General features: G+C 41.8%; 2 protein-coding genes across 3 annotated transcripts in view; one reads left to right on the top strand and one right to left on the bottom strand.

The window, feature by feature from the left end:
• The first annotated feature begins 204 nt into the window (after positions 1-204).
• The window catches only part of GMPS (guanine monophosphate synthase), a 94,075-nt gene continuing 77,056 nt past the window's right edge, over positions 205-17,223 (top strand). Inside the window, exon 1 of one of the 2 annotated variants that reach the window (XM_061193520.1) lies at positions 205-259. In XM_061193520.1, the coding sequence (XP_061049503.1) occupies positions 215-259 (45 nt within the window). In that variant the 5' untranslated portion in view covers positions 205-214. Of the gene's footprint in view, positions 260-1,478; positions 1,777-17,223 lie in introns of those variants that run through there. The other variant, XM_061193521.1, reaches the window with a different exon arrangement.
• On the bottom strand, positions 15,139-15,661 carry LOC133093596 (non-histone chromosomal protein HMG-14-like). Its single transcript, XM_061193519.1, has one exon. The coding sequence runs from the start codon at positions 15,530-15,532 to the stop codon at positions 15,227-15,229; it is 306 nt and encodes a 101-aa protein (XP_061049502.1). The 5' UTR covers positions 15,533-15,661; the 3' UTR covers positions 15,139-15,226.

Here is a 17,223-nt window from a genome sequence, read left to right as displayed (position 1 = left end):
CGGTACATGCTGACATTCTTAGCCATAAACACAAGTGACCACTAGAATATATTTAAATTAGACATTATCTAATACAGATGGGGTTTAGCCAATCCTTAATGCCGTCACATCACATGCCATTCCATTCCAGGTGGATGTTAATGCAATTCTCCTATTGGTTACCACACTGTTCTCTGGATTGTTCACTCAGACCTATCAAGAGAACACAATCTCCATGGCTTTAGAAAGTTCAAGTATCCATTTTTCACTTCGAAAAAAGGTAAGTAAAATACTTTACTTGACTGTGAGGTCCAGGAGGGCCTTGGGCCTTTTGATCCTGTAAATATTTTACTAACAAACTGTCTATCCTTTCCCAGGTCAGGTACCCCTTACCTCCTATATAGAGAGGCAAAAGCACATAATCTCACTGGGCCTCAAATTTCTTATAAGTAAAAGTGGATAAGAACATCAATCTTACTGCACTACTTCCACGGGATTATTTAGAATAAAATGAGTTTTTGGAAGTCAGGGCAGTCTCACTCTAGCTCCTTAATACCTGGACTAGAGCTTGACACACAGCATGAGCTCAGCAAATATTGGCTGTATTATAATATTAACTGAATATCTGTTAAAAGGCTTTGTAAACGGAAAGCCGCCCCAAGTGTTACTATTTATTCCCCAACCCTGATTTAGACCCACAGGTGACCAAATTCAAGGTACTGTAATACTGGCATTGACGGGTACCAGTGAGTAGGTGGAGAGACTACACAGTTCCTCCCTTTCCCACAAACAATCCAAATAAAAATATTGCTGTGCAAACAGAGCTCTACTCCGCCGGTCCAGTTTCCCACCAGGTTGCCGCTCCCAAACCCCTTCCTTTGGGAAATTCTGGACCCGCTGTAGAACTTTTGAGGGACCTAAGTGATCAAATGTCACTTTTAAGTCCACGTTGAAGTCACCACGAAACTCTTCAAAGCAGCCTTGGCCTTCCCCCTGACCCGCAACCTGGGATGAGGCCGCACCACCGGGTAAGCGTTCCCCAGTGACCCAGCTTTCTGCAGGCCTCCTCTTCAGTGCCACCAGCCTCTCGCATCAAAGGCTGCGGGCCGGCGGGCCAACAGTAAGCGCACTGCGGCTTCGGTTTTTCTCCGAGGCCAGCTTTAGCGGCGGGGGTGGGGCATGGCGCCACCGGCCTTCCTCTCAGCGCCTGCTGCCGGGTACGGGGGCGGGACCGGGGCAGCTAAGCTGGGCGCCGCGGGCTCCTCCTCCAAAGGGCGGGCCAGACAGGGGCGGGGGCGCGGCCAGGTGCCGCAGGCCCCTCCTCTTGTGGGTGGGCAGGCCCGAGACCCGCGGGTTTCTACTCCCGGGGGCGGGCCTGGGCGGCCCGGACGGACCTGGAGGCGGGGCCGGACGCCGAAGTCCCCGCCTCCAGAGGCGGGCTTATTGGGCTGCAGCGGCGGCGGCAGCTGCGGGTGTCCGCTGCTCGGCAGCCTAGCCACAAGGGCTCTGGCTCCTCCCAGTGGCCGGCCAGTGCGGAAGCAGGAGGCGGGGGCAGCGTGCGCGCTGCTGGTCTGCTCTCCCGCGGCGCTGGGGCCCGCGCTCCGCGGCTGCTGCTCCACTCGGCGCTTCGCAGGCAGTCAGCTCCTCTCCGCGCCTCCCGCCCGCTCCTCGACCAGGCCTCCTCCTCAGCCCCGGCCCGTGGCGTCGACCCCACCGGCCCTCTCCCGCCCCGTCTCATCTCTGGCCGCCGCCGCCGCCGCCCCAGCCCCGATGGCTCTGTGCAACGGAGACTCCAAGGTCAGTCTCTGGCGTGGGGGGTCCCTGGCTCACCGCTTCCGGACGGTGGCAAGGCTCCGGGGCCGGGGAGCCACCGCGCGGGGCCCTTCCCCGCCTCCTCCCCCGAGCCCGCCAGCGGAGCCCTGCGGCCCTGGCAGCGGCGCGTCGGAGAGCCCCCCAGTCGGGGCCTGTGGCATGTTTTCTCCTCGGGAGCGGCAGGTGCTTTGTTGATTTTTGTATGCGTGTCGGGGTTCCTGCGCCCGCCGAGCTCCTGGCGTCGGGGAGGGCGTCACCTTCCCGTGGTCGCGCCGCTGGCCCCAGCCTCCCCCGCGTCGCTGTGGGGCTCAGAGCCCGCGGAGCGCGGTCGGAGGGTGGGGGTAGGGAGGCGAGCGGGCGTCTGTGTGTGTGTGTGTGTGTGTGTGTGTGTGTGTGTGTGTGTGTGTGAGTGTCTGTCTGTCTGTGAGGGGGGCTTCCTCAGCCCTCACCCAGCCCCTTCGGGAGTCGGGCAGCCTTTTGTGGAGCTCCCGGGGCCCGCCGAAGGCAGAGCGGGGTCGGGGCCTCGCGTGCGGCGTTGGAGCAGGGCGGGCCTCCCGTCTTCCCGCCACCCCGTTTCCCGCCTGCCCTCGGTGGGGCTCGCCGGGTTCCCCACGTCGGCCTTGGGGTCCGCGGCGGCGAGGCCGGCCCTGGATGAGGCCGCGTGACCGCGCGCCCTCCCCCCTCAGCCCCCGTCAGCGCCCTCCCGGGGTCGGGGCCGGTGGCCGGAGGGTCGCTCACTCCGTTCCCCTCCCCCAATCCTTCTCCGAGGGAAGGAGCGTGTGTCCAGCCCCGCCCCCATCCCGCTCACTGCTTATTTTTCAAGTTGGTTTGCGATGGGACCCGCTCCCGGTTTTGCGAGCCCCTTCCGGGACGCAGGCCGCCGCCACCGCGCCCGGGAACTGGGGAGGTCGCGAGTCCCGGGTGCGGGAGAAGTTAACTCAATGTGCCGAGTGGAGGGAGCAGTTTGGGCCGCCTCTGCGTTTCTCGTCACCTCCGACTCACTTCTTCAGACCCTCTTCTTTCGTGTCGCTTCTGAATTGAGCACCTTCGCTTTCACTTCTGTGTTAAAATTGTCGTTGGCCTGGAGTTCTTTCAGACCCTCACAATCAGTGTTGTCAGCGGGAACCCGCGCGGTTTTGAATTGCGATTTAAGCGAAATTTACCTCCCACACGCTGTTTAGGGCCTGGCTGTAAGAAATTACTTCATTACGTTTCATTCAGGATGTGTGGAACTTTAAACATCAGGTGGGAATTGGTGTTCTAAGTCAGGTAGAATTGTCTTTTCGGCAGTATTCTCTTATAAAGGTGGTGCCTAGTCACATCTTAGTGGGTCCTCTCCATGAATAATTGCTTACCCTCTAGTAAACATTCAAAGAAATATTTGTTGAACAAATGAGTAAAGATTAAGGTAGCTGATAAACTCCTTTAAACCGAGGAAAACTAGTGCTCAGACTAGTTGGAGCTCTTTCTCAAGATTATAAACGTGAATGAAGACAGGCTAACCTTTAGTTTTTGACCTCAGAAGCTTATGTAAACCTCAACATAACAGCTCTTTCCTGTACACTCGTTAACTTACAAAGCAGTTTTCTTCTCCCTTTAATTTTGAGCCGTAAAATCATTGAAAAGATTCATCTTTGTGCTGGTAGAGGAAATGACTGTGTTATTAGGAGGATTCAAACCTAATTTACAGACTTTGAAAAATATGTGCTGATTTGAAAACAGTATTTACACAAAATTGAGTGACAGCAAGAAGTTAAAAGATTCAGTTTCCAAGTTACCTGACTCCAGTGTACAGAACATACAGTATTTTTCCTAGCTGGTATGTTTTTTTTTTTCTTCAACTTGAATTTTAAAGAGAATCTTATCAGTTTGATATATTTGAGACCCAGGTGAATTGCTGGTTACCTTATTTTTATTTCAAGGTTCTTTATGTTTTGTAGCATAAGCAAGCATGTGTCTTTCTTTCTTTCTTTCTTTCTTTTTTTCTTTTTTTTTTTTTGGCTGTGCTGCTCGGCTGCTTGTGGGATCTTACTTCCCAGACTAGGGATCCAACCTGGGCCCAAGCAGTGAAAGCGCCGCCGGGTCCTAACCACCAGACTGCCAGGGAATTCCCTTTTTTTTTTTTTTTTCACTTTACTAACAAGTAAATGTAAAACAGATTGAAAGCATTTTCAAGAGGAGCAATCCAAGAAAATAACATTTCATCACATCTATGATTATTTCATGTACTCCTAAGGAGGGGAAAAAATACCTCTATAAGTAAGCCATGATATGTAAAAACTTTCTGATGATGTGATCAATGATATGTCATTGAGCATAAGAAACATTTAAAGTAAAGAGATGTTTAAATATGGGGGGGTTTGCAGAGTGAAGTAAGTGAAATATGATATTCTGAGAGGTCCACCCAGAAATCTAAGTAGGCATCTATTTTCCATAGCTTACCACTGAAACCACCTTTCCCTCTGGTGTGAAATACAGGTACTGGACCCAAGCTTACGTTGTATATCTATTGTGCCTCTGACAGTTGTGTGTAAATCTTAGTTGATAAAGTGGGGAAAGAGCTCATTTTGATTCCTATTCTGGTACATCTCAGTATTTTTCGGGGTTTTCGAAAAAGACATTTCTGCATGATAGAAATTAGGGAGAGACCTACCTAAATTCTGTAAAAGGATTTGGGCTGTTTTCATTAGTTTTACCCACAGAGTATCATTTTAGAGCTGGAAAGGACCTTTATGAGTTCTAGCTTCCTAAGCTGAAAAAACATAGCTGGCTTTTCTTTTTCTTCAGGGCTACTTTGGTTAACCATCCAAGGCAGAGATTATTCTTTTCCTTAAAGAGCTGATATAATGTTATTTAGTTAAGATCTTATCTCATATAAACAAGAGCATAGGCAGTCAGCTTTTCTTTAAAAAGTTTTTACAACTATTCAGTGTTTTATATGAATATATGTATGTAGCAAACATTAGACATAGTAACTTTTTTCAGTTTTATTAAGGCAAGACTATGAGAGTAAAGTTCTTTGGACTACTTGTCAAGTTTCCCACTTTTGGTCCCATCTAAGCCTTAGACTTTTTTTTTTTTTTTAACATCTTTATTGGAGTATAATTGCTTTACAATGGTGTGTTAGTTTCTGCTTTATAACAAAGTGAATCAGCTATACATATACATATATCCCCATATCTCCTCCCTCTTGTGTCTCCCTCCCACCCTCCCTATCCCACCCCTCTAGGTGGTCACAAAGCACTGAGCTGATCTCCCTGTGCTATGCAGCTGCTTCCCGCTAGCTATCTATTTTACATTTGGTAGTGTATATATGTCCATGCCACTCTCTCACTTCGCCCCAGCTTACCCTTCCCCCTCCCTGTGTCCTCAAGTCCATTCTCTACGTCTGCATCTTTATTCCTGTCCTGCCCCTAGGTTCTTCAGAACCTTTTTTTTTTAGATGCCATATATATGTGTTAGCGTACGGTATTTATTTTTCTCTTTCTGACTGACTTCACTCTGTATGACAGTCTCTAGGACCATCCACCTCGCTACAAATAATAATTCAATATTGTTTCTTTTTATGGCTCAGTAATATTCCATTGTATATATGTCCCACATCTTCTTTATCCATTCATCTGTTGATGGACACTTAGCTTGCTTCCGTGTCCTGGCAATTGTAAATAGTGCTGCAATGAACATTGTGGTACATGACTCTTTTTGAATTCTGGTTTTCTCAGGGTATATGCCCAGTAGTGGGATTGCTGGGTCATATGGTAGTTCTATTTTTAGTTTTTTAAGGAACCTCCATACTGTTCTCCATAGTGGCTGTATCAATTTACATTCACACCAACAGGGCAAGAGGGTTCCCTTTGCTCCACACCCTCTCCAGCATTTATTGTTTGTAGATTTTTTGATGATGGCCATTCTGACCGGTGTGAGGTGATATCTCATTGTAGTTTTGATTTGCATTTCTCTAATGATTAGTGATGTTGAGCATCCTTTCATGTGTTTGTTGGCAATCTTCTTTGGACAAATGTCTATTTAGGTCTTCTGCCTAGTTTTGGATTGGGTTGTTTGTTTTTTTGATATTGAGCTTGCATGAGCTGCTCGTAAATTTTGGAGATTAATCCTTTGTCAGTTGCTTCATTTACAAATATTTTCTCCCATTCTGAGGGCTGTCTTTTCATCTTGTTTATGGTTTCCTTTGCTGTGCAGAAGCTTTTAAGTTTCATTAGGTCCCATTTGTTTATTTTTGTTTTTATTTCCATTTCTCTAGGAGGTGGGTCAAAAAGGAGCTTGCTGTGATTTATGTCATAGAGTGTTCTGCCTATGTTTTCCTCTGAGAGATTTGTAGTGTCTGGCCTTACATTTAGGTTTTTAATCCATTTTGAGTTTATTTTTGTGTATGGTGTTAGGGAGCGTTCTAATTTCATTCTTTAACATGTAGCTGTCCAGTTTTCCCAGCACCACTATTGAAGAGGCTGTCTGTTCTCCATTGTATATTGTTGCCTCCTTTATCAAAAATAAGGTGACGATATGTGTGTGGGTTTATCTCTGGGCTTTCTATCCTGTTCCATTGATCTGTATTTCTGTTTTTGTGCCAGTACCATACTGTGTTGATTACTGTAGCTTTGTAGTATAGTCTGAAGTCCCGGAGCCTGATTCCTCCAGCTCCGTTTTTCTTTCTCAAGATTGCTTTGGCTGTTCGCGGTCTTTTGTGTTTCCATACAAATTGTCAAATTTTTTGCTCTAGTTCTGGGGAAAATGCCAGTGCTAGTTTGATAGGGATTGCATTGAATTTGTAGATTGCTTTGGGTAGTATAGTCATTTTCACAGTGTTGATTCTTCCAGTCCAAGGACATGGTATATCTCTCCATCTGTTGGTATCATCTTTAATTTCTTTCATCAGTGTCTTATAGTTTTTTGCATACAGGTGTTTTGTCTCCTTAGGTAGGTTTAGTCCTAGGTATTTTATTCTTTTTGTTGCAGTGGTAAATGGGAGTGTTTCCTTAATTTCTCTTTAAGATTTTTCATCATTAATGTATAGGAATGCAAGAGATTTCTGTACATTAATTTGTATCCTGCTAGTTACCAAATTCATTGATTAGCTCTAGTAGTTTTCTGGTAGCATCTTTAGGATTCTCTCTGTATATTATCATGTCATCTGCAAACAGTGACAGCTTTACTACTTCTTCTCCGATTTGGATTCCTTTTTTTTCTTTTTCTTCTCTGAATGCTATGGCTAAAACTTCCAAAACTATGTTGAATAATAGTGGTGAGAGTGGACAACCTTGTCTTGTTCCTGATCTTAGAGGAAATGGTTTCAATTTGTCACCATTGAGAATGATGTTGGCTGTGGGTTTGTCATATATGGCCTTTATTATGTTGAGGTACGTTCTCTCTGTGCCTACTTTCTGGAGGGTTTTTATCATAAATGGGTGTTGAATTTTGTCAAAAGCTTTTTCTGCATCTATTGAGATGATCATATGGTTTTTCTCCTTCAATTTGTTAACATGGTTTATCACATTGATTGATTTGCGTATATTGAAGAATCCTTGCATTCCTGGGATAAACCTCACTTCATCATGGTGTATGATCCCTTTAATGTGCTGTTGGGTTCTATTTGCTAGTATTTTGTTGAGGATTTTTGCATCTATGTTCATCAGTGATATTGGCCTGTAGTTTTTTTTCTTCGTGACATCTTTGTCGGATTTTGGTATCAGGTTGATGGTGGCCTCGTAGAATGAGTTTGGGAGTGTTCTTTCTTCTGCTGTGTTTTGGAGGAGTTTGAGAAGGATAGGTGTCAGCTCTTCTCTAAATGTTTGATAGAATTCACCTGCGAAGCCATCTGGTCCTGGGCTTTGGTTTGTTGGAAGATTTTTAATCACAGTCTCAACTTCAGTGCTTGTGATGGGTCTGTTTATATTTTCTTTTTCTTCCTGGTTCAGTCTCGGAAGGTTGTGCATTTCTAAGAATCTGTCCATTTCTTCCAGGTTGTCCATTTTATTGGCATATAGTTGCTTGTAGTAATGTTTCATGATCTTTTGTATTTCTTCAGTGTCAGTTGTTACTTCTCTTTTTTCATTTCTAATTCTATTGATTTGAGTCTTCTCCCTTTTTTTCTTGATGAGTCTGGCTAGAGGTTTATCAATTTTGTTTATCTTCTCAAAGAACCAGCTTTTAGTTTTATTGATCTTTGCTACCGTTTCCTTCAATTCTTTTTCATTTATTTCTGATCTGATCTTTATGATTTCTTTCCTTCTGCTAACTTTGGGGTTTTTTGGTTCTTCTTTCTTTAATTTCTTTAGGTGTAAGGTTAGGTTCTTTATTTGAGATGTTTCTTGTTTCTTGTTGTAGGATTGTATTGCTCTAAACTTCCCTCTTAGAACTGCTTTTGCTGCATCCCATAGGTTTTGGGTCATTGTGTTTTCATTGTCATTTGTTTCTAGGTATTTTTTGCTTTCCTCTTTGATTTCTTCAGTGATCTCTTGGTTATTAAGTAGTGTATTGTTTAGCCTCCATGTGTTTGTATTTTTTATAGATTTCTTCCTGTAATTGATATCTAGTCTTACAGCATTGTGGTTGGAAAAGATACTTGATACGATTTCAATTTTCTTAAACTTACCAAGGCTTGATTTGTGACCCAAGATATGATCTATCCTGGAGAATGTGCCGTGTGCACTTGAGAAGAAAGTGTAATCTGCTGTTTTTGGATGGAATGTCCTATAAATATCAATTAAATCTATCTGGTCTGTTGTGTCATTTAAAGCTTATGTTTCCTTATTAGTTTTCTGTCTGGAGCACCTGTCCATTGGTGTAAGTGAGGTGTTTAAGTCTCCCACTATGATTGTGTTACTGTCGATTTCCTCTTTTATAGCTGTCAGCAGTTGCCTTATGTATTGAGATGCTCCTATGTTGGGTGCATATATATTTATAATTGTTATATCTTCTTCTTGGATTGATCCCTTGATCATTATGTAGTGTCCTTCCTTGTCTCTTGCAACATTCTTTATTTTAATGTCTATTTTATCTGATATGAGTATTGCTACTCCAGCTTTCTTTTGGTTTCCATTTGCATGGAATATCTTTTTCCATCCCCTCACTTTCAGTCTGTATGTGTCCCTAGGTCTGAAGTGGGTCTCTTGTAGGCAGTATCTATATGGGTGTTGTTTTTGTATCCATTCAACCAGTCTGTGTCTTTTGGTGGGAGCATTTAATCCTTTCACATTTAAGCTAATTATCGATATGCATATTCCTGTGACCATTTTCTTAATTGTTTTGGGTTTGTTATTGCAGGTCTTTTCCTTCTCTTGTGTTTCCTGCCTAGAGAAGTTCCTTTAACATTTGTTGTAAAGCTGGTTTGGTGGTGCTGAATTCTCTTAGCTTTTGCTTTTCTATAAAGTTTTTAATTTCTCTGTTGAATCTGAATGAGATCCTTGCTGGGTAGAGTAATCTTGTTTGTACGTTTTTCCCTTTCATCACTTTAAATATGTCCTGCCACTCCCTTCTGGCTTGCCGAGTTTCTGCTGAAAGATCAGCTTTTAATCTTATGGGGATTCCCTTGTATGTTATTTGTTGTTTTTCCCTTGCTGCTTTTAATATTTTTTCTTTGTATTTAATTTTTGATAGTTTGATTAATATGCGTCTTGGCATGTTTCTCCTTGGATTTATCCTGTATGGGACTCTCTGCTCTTCCTAGATCTGGGTGGCTGTTTCCTTTCCCATGTTAGGGAAGTTTTCAACTATAATCTCTTCAAATATTTTCTCAGTCCCTTTCTTTTTCTCTTCTCCTCTGGGACCCCTATAGAATGTTGGTGCATTTAATGTTGTCCCAGAAGTCTCTAAGACTGTCTTCAGTTCTTTTCAGTCTTTTTTATTTTGCTCTGCAGTAGTTATTTCTACTATTTTATCTTTCTATCTATCTCAATAGATAAAATGGATAAGGTCACTTAACCATTTTTGTGCCTCAGTTATTCTGCTATTGATCCCTTCTAGAGTATTTTTAATTTCATTTATTGTGTTTTTCATCGTTGCTTGGTTCCTCTTTAGTTCTTCTAGGTCCTTGTTAAATGTTTCTTGCATTTTGTCTATTCTATTTCCAAGATTTTGGATCATCTTTACTATCATTATTCTGAATTCTTTTTCAGGTAGACTGCCTATTTCCTCTTCATTTGTTTGGTCTGGTGGGTTTTTACCTTGCTGTTTCATATGATGTGTGTTTCTCTGTCTTCTCATTTTGCTTAATTTACTATGTTTGGGGTCTGCTTTTCACAGGCTGCAGGTTCGTAGTTCCCGTTGTTTTTGTTGTCTGCCACTAGTGGCTCAGGTTGGTTCAGTGGGTTGTGTAGGCTTCCTGGTGGAGGGGACTAGCGCCTGTGTTCTGGTGGATGAGGCTGGATCTCGTCTTTCTGGTGGGCAGGACTGCGTCCATTGGTGTGTTTTGGGGTGTCTGTGACCTTATGATTTTAGGCAGCCTCTCTGCTAATGGGTGGGGTTGTGTTCCTGTCTTGCTAGTTGTTTGGCATAGGGTATCCAGCACTGTAGCTTGCTGTTTGTTGAGTGGAGCTGGGTCTTAGCGTTGAGATGGAGATCTCTGGGAGAGCTTTCGCTGTTTGATATTACGTGGAGCCGGGAGGTCTCTGGTGCACCAGTGTCCTGAACTCGGCTCTCCCACCTCAGAGGCACAGGCCTGACACCCGGCCGGAGCACCACTACCCTTTTGGGAAGTCTGAGGTCTTCTGCCAGCGTTCAGTAGGTGTTCTGTAGGAGTGTTCCACATGTAAATGTATTTCTGATGTATCTGTGGGGAGGAAGGTGATCTCCATGTCTTACTCCTCCGCCATCTTGAAGGTCTCTTCCTAAACCTTAGACTCTTTTGGAGTAGATGTAGGACCTGCCCCACCACCTTCACTGAGATGTAGACTAGGGTATATCATACTTGGATTAAAGGTTTTTTATTGTAAATACTTATTGATTGCATGTGATATAGAATCTTTAATGACATCTAATGTTGAAAATTTAAATTTGCCATTTTCAAATTTAAGTTTTGAACTGAATGAAAAGATGACCTGAGATTTTTATTTGGGGTGCATTGAGAATGGAAAAACTATCCTTCTATGATAACCCTATAGTACATTTTTTTCAAAGGTCAAAGTTGGATATTTTTTTTCCCTCCAGATTTTGTCCTATCTGTTAAGGAAGAGCTGTTACAGACAAAAGGAATGGTTTTTATTCTTCTCTGTTCTTAGACTTGAAAGGTTTTGAGATTCCTCCAGGAACCTCAGATCACCTTGGGCCAACTTGTCTCTTAAGGAAAATAATTGTCTTTTAAGAATTAAAAATATACATAGTTTTGTCCTATACTCGTTCAAATGTGTTTGATACTTTTTAAGGCTATTTAATGGTATATTTTAAAGGATGCCGTTTGAAGTAATGAATAATTATTTGCTATCCAAAACCATGGAGTTTTTCTTTGTTAAGGTACTTAAACTGTTTTCATGCCTCCTTCTAACCTAAACTCTGTTTAGATGCTCAAAGTCAATGAAGTCCTCAGGGTTAATATGTGATTCTGAAGCACTTTATGATTCTGAAGCACTTTATGAATCAATGAAGAAGTAATAGAACTTAGAATCTTTGTGTCACATATATAGTTCTAGGTTGTGTAGAATGTTCTTCCCATGTAGAATTGGTGGATTTTTTTTGTATTTGTTTAAGAATCACAGCAGTTCAAAAATAGCTTTACTATAGTAATAGTGTGATATTAGTTTTCTGGTTGGCTGACCCTTGCCATCCCTTCGGGTTCATGGTTTTGAGGACCCAGGAGATGCTTTATGTAGTTATGTCTGTAAATTCCCTCATGTAGTCCACTACAACTTGATAGGGAATAAGGTCTTTGTTTATTGTAGTGTGACCATATACTCTTTGTGTAAACTGGGGCACTTGAGCATAAAAGGAAATGCTAAAAATAATTTAAATTTATAATAATTGCTGTGAAATGTTACCAAATAAAATAAATATTTGCTGTATTGTGTAAATCCAGTTAAATAAATAGCAAAACTACTGTAGCATTAAGTGCAGATTACTCTCTCTGTACATTATGCACAGGAATACACAGAGTCTCTTTCCTACATGTATTTCACGAACACCTTACATATCCCACTGACCCAGCTGATGGAGGCCTGGAGGTTATGCGCATTTTGCAAGCTGAAGAATGGCTGTGGCACAACTAGCATGTACACCAAGTGGCTGGCCGGGACAGCAGCTTCAAACACTCTGCTATCAGCACCCATAACTGGATAGAGTTAGTGTCCAAGTGTACTTCTTTGATCAGGAAAGGGTCAGGAAAGAGAGAGATGGGTTCTCAGTGGTTGGCTTTTAGATTGAACCAGAAGTTGAAGTGAGAACTCTGTTAACTGCACCTGCACTCCACAGAGTACTAGGCAAAGCCATGGTAGAAGGTGGAAGTATAAAGTGGAAATATAGCAAACCCATACTATCTTACTTTAATGCAGTTATTCATAATAATATTTAAAAAATGGAAAACATGAGACAGTTGTTAAGTTGGATGGGATGTGGGAATAACAGCTGTAAATTAGTACAGTCCTGGGCAAACTGGGCCATATGGTCACTCCAGTTACAGAGTACATATCATCCTGAATTTGGATCTTGATTTCTCTAGTGACATGTATTTAAAATTTGGCTAAAATTCAAGCCTAATGTATATACATTAAAATAGTTTTTTTCTGAATTAGTAACTATTTTGGGAGTTATTCTAAACTTCTTAAAAATTGAGTGTCAGGACTCCCCTGGTGGCGCAGTGGTTAAGAATCTGCCTGCCAATGTAGGGGACATGGGTTCGATCCCTGGTCTGGGAAGATCCCACATGCTGTGGAGCAGCTAAGCCCATGCGCCACAACTACTGAGCCTGCGCTCTAGAGCCCGTGAGCCACAACTACTGAAGCCCGTGCACCCTGGAGCCTGCACTGCAACTACTGAGCCCACCTGCCACAACTACCGAAACCTGCTAACTTTAGGGCCCGCATGCCGCAACTACTGAGCCCGCATGCTTCAACTACTGAAGCCTGCGTGCCTAGAGCCCGTGCTCCGCAGCAACAGAAGCCACCACAATGAGAAGCATGCGCACCCCAACGAAGAGTAGCCCTCGCTTGCTGCAACTAGAGAAAACCGGCGCGCAACAACGAAGACCCAACACGGCCAAAAAAAAAAAAAAAAATTCAGTGTCAAATTACTTGCTTTCTAAAACTTGAGAACCAGCAATGTTGAAACTGACCAAAAGGTAAAATAATCTGCTCTAGTCTGCCATAACATTTGCAGAGGATGTTTCCCAAACCTTTAAAACTGCCTGGACATGTAAAATTCCCTATTTGTCCTGTTTGTCAACAGGAGAACAGAATCCTTTTTATTCTCAAAACTCAACGGAGGTTTACGTAAAATTAAGTCACCCTCACCTTGTTTGTAATTTGGAGAACTAATTCTTATCCTCTGAGTTTTCGTTGTGAATGTAAATCAGGGACTCCAGAATTCTAAAATCTGCTTTGGACAACTTTTGGGTGAACAATCCCTAATTAATTTGGGAGACTCTTGATGCATAAAAATGGTTGTGGATAGATCATTGTTTTGGTATATTATTGGTAATAGTGAAACTTTTTTATGCTGTGATTTTTCCTGCTTTTAACATTTCATGAAAAATTTCAGACAAGCAAGTTAAAAGAAATTTTAGTCAACATTTGTGTCCACCACCTAGATTCTACCATACTTTTCTCAAAAAAATTTATTTTTGTAAAAGCTTAATTCAGATATAATTCAAATACCATAAAATTCTGCCCCCCCCCCCATTTAAAGGGCACAATTCAGTAGTTATTAGTATATTCACAGATTTGTGCAGCCATCACCACAGTCGATTTTTAAACATTCTCATTACCCGCAGAAGAAATCCGGTACCCTTTAGCAGTCAGTCCTCATTCCCCCCACCCCCCGCCTCTCCCTCCCAACCTTAGGCAACTACTAATCTATTTTCTATAGATTTGCCTACTTTGGACATTTTATATGACTAGAATCTTACAATATGTGGTCTCTTGTGACTGGCTTCTTTTACTTAACAATGATTTCAAAGTTCATACATCTGGTAGTATGTATAAGTACTTTATTCCTTTTTATTAGCAAATAGTATTCCATTGTATGGATATAGCACCTTTTATTTATCTATTCATCAGTGGATGGACATTGGGTTGTTTACATTGTTTGGCTATTATGGATAATGCTGCTATTAATATTCCTGTATAGGTTTTTATATAGAAATAACTTTTCATTTCTCATGGGTATATACCTAGAAGGGGAATTGCTGGGTCATGTAGTAATTTTATGTTTAATCTTTCGGTGAACTGTCAGACTGTTTTCCAAAGCAGCTGCAGTATTTGTTTTCCAAAGTGGCTGCAGTATTTTACATTTCTGACAGCAGTATATGAGGTTCCAATTTCTCCACATCCTTGTTAACACATGTCTTTTTGATTATAGCCATCATAGTGAGTATGAAGTGGTATTTCACTGTGGTTTTGATTTGCATTTCCCTACTGAAGGATGATCATGAGCATCTTTTTTTTTTTTTTTTTTTTTTCTCTTTCATAATTGAGATTTTATTGGTTGTTTTGAGGATCAGTACACAGACATTTCAATTTGTACACAATTCTCAACATACGTACCAAAAACCTAAAAAATCATGTAGTTGTGATTCTTTTCTGAACAGTTATTCCAGTGACTTTCCAGCTTAAAATTTGGGGGCAAATTTTCCTTCGCAGGATATCAAGTACCAACATCTTCAAATATTGATATGCTGTTACATCGTAAGTCCCACTAATTCACAATTTAATATCATGTACACTACATACTCAAATTGTCAATCGTTCACAGCACATTAACAGTTACTAGAAGAACTGGACTACCACGACCAAAGTTGTTACATACAGAGTGCACAAAATTCTGCCCAGGTGAGCCAAGATCAAGGGGTGAGTGGTTTGCTTTAGGAAACAATTCTACCAAAAACAACGTGGGAAGAGAAGTAATTTAAAGTGTTTAAGACATTAAATGCACAACTGACTCCAAACTGCCATTTAGTATGCTTTGTATTATAGGATAGAAAAGCTACCCCCCATCTGTGGAATGTTCAGCTGACACCCAAGACAATCAAAGCCTCCCATATTCAATATCCCACTATTTTCTGGTTGTACCAAAAAATAAACAACCAGCAAATGATTTCACCTCTTAAAAAAAAGCATTTACACTTAAAAAATGGGATGAGGTGGGATTCCTTCCTTTTTAAAAATGTTTCTAGAGCTACTAAAAAACTTGCATTTACAAAATAGTTGATAAAAATATTCCTCTGGATTGTACAAGAAGGGAAACAGGGACCACTGATAGGACCAGGTGTGTGATATTAATCAGACTTGGCTTCTTTCTCTCCTGCTTCATCAGAAGCTGGGCTCTCCTCATTTTTAGTTTCTCCATTTTCTGCAGGTAAGTCTTCTTTAGTCTCTTGGTTAGCCACTTCAGCCTGTTTTCCCTTTGCTCCCCTTTTCCCTTTTGTTTGCACTTTTTTGTCGGAAGATTTATCCTTTCCTGCCGCCTTTTTTGGCTTCGTTTCCACTTTTGCAGGAGCTGGTTTAGCTGACAACCTCGCCGATCTCCTCTTGGGCTCCTCCTTCGCCGCCCCCTCGCCGGAGCTGACCTTCCTCTTGGGCATCGTGGCGGCGGGGCGGGCGCGTGCCGGGTGCCTGCGGGCCGCGGCGCGCCGAGAGCCTTCGCGAAGCTGGGCTGCCTGGCCGCTGCCGCTCCTCCCGCCGCCCGAGCTGCTGCGACCCGCGGCGGGGGCGGTGGGAGAACCGGATGGAACCGGATTGGGAGCCCCATGAGCATCTTTTTGTGTGCTTATTGACCATGTATATTTTATTGGAAGAAATGTCTGTTCAGGTCTTTTGCCCACTTTGAAGATGGGTTATTTGTCTTTTTATTGAGTTGTAAGAATTCTTTATTTTAGTGACAGGTCTCATCAGAAATATGATTTGCAGATATTTTCTGCCATTCTGTATGTTGTTTTTCACTTTCTTAATGATGTCTTCTGCCAAATAAAAGCTTTTAAAAAAATTTTTTTTTAAATAGGCCTAGTTAATTTTGTTTATTTACTTATTTTATTTTATTTTTGGTTGCGTCAGGTCTTAAGTTATGGCATGCGGGCTTCTCTCTAGTTGTGGCATGCGGGCTCAGTAGTTGTGGTGCATGGACTTAGTTGCCCTGTGACATGTGGAATCTTAGTTCCCTGACCAGGGATCGAACAGGCGTCCCCTGCATTGGAAGGCGGATTCTTAACCACTGGACCACCAGGGAAGTCCCATAAAATCTTTTAGTTTTCATGAAGTGCTACTTATTTTTTAAAATTTTGTCACTGTGCTTTTGTTGTCATATCTAAGAAACATTCTTAATTCAAGATCCTGAAGAGTTTGTGCAATTGCCTATGCTTTTTAAAAGTTTTATAACTTTAATTTTTATATTTAGGTCTTTGATCTATTTTAGCTAATTTTTGTATATGCTATAAGGCAAGGTACCAACTTCATTTTTTAAATTTGTGGCTATCCACTTGTTGCAGTACTGTTTTTTGAAAAAACTATTATTTTACTTTTGAATGACCTTGGCACCCTCCTTAGAAATCAGTTGACCGTTTATTTTTGGACTCTCAGTTCTGTCCGATTATCTGTATGTCTGTCCTTTTGCCAATATCACATTGTCTTCATTTTGTAGCTTTGAAATTGGGACATGTGAGTCTGCCAGCTTTGTTCTTCTTTTCTAAGCTTGTTTTGGCTATTCTGGGTCCCTTGACTTTCTATATGAATTTTAGGATAAGCTTATCAATTTCTGCAAAGGATTTTGATAGAGATCACGTTGAATCTGTGGATCAGTACGGGGATTAGTACTATCTTAACAGTATTAAGTTTTCTGACGCATACATGGGATGTTTTCCCACTTATGTCTAAATCTTTCAGTAGTGTTACATAGCTTTTTAAGTATAGGTTTTGTACTTCTTTAGTTAAATTGTTTTATTCTTTTTGATGATATTGTAAATGGAATTTTATCTTAATTACGTATTTGGATTGTTTATTACAAGTGTATACAGTTGATTTTTGTGTATTTATTTTGTATCCTACTACCTTACCAAACTTATTTATTCTAATAGTATATTAATGGAACTCTCAGGATTTTCTTTATATAAGATCATGTCATCTGCAAATAGAGATAGTTTTACTTTTCCTTTCCACTCTAGATACTTTTAATTTCATTTTCTTGCTTAATTGCCCTGCCTAATACCTCATACTTTTGCATAGAAGTGGTGAGGGCAGAAATCTTTGTTCCTGATCTTAGTTGGAGGGAAAGCATTTTGTC

Source organism: Eubalaena glacialis, chromosome 6 (genome assembly GCF_028564815.1).
Source record: "Eubalaena glacialis isolate mEubGla1 chromosome 6, mEubGla1.1.hap2.+ XY, whole genome shotgun sequence".
Classification (NCBI taxonomy): Eukaryota; Metazoa; Chordata; class Mammalia; order Artiodactyla; family Balaenidae; genus Eubalaena; species Eubalaena glacialis.
Note: the sequence above shows the minus strand (reverse complement) of the source record. Positions and strands in the feature narration are given on the sequence as shown.

Bases quoted from the DNA above. Each gene is read 5' to 3' on its own strand.
- LOC133093596 (XM_061193519.1), bottom strand. From the start codon at position 15,532: ATGCCCAAGAGGAAGGTCAGCTCCGGCGAGGGGGCGGCGAAGGAGGAG.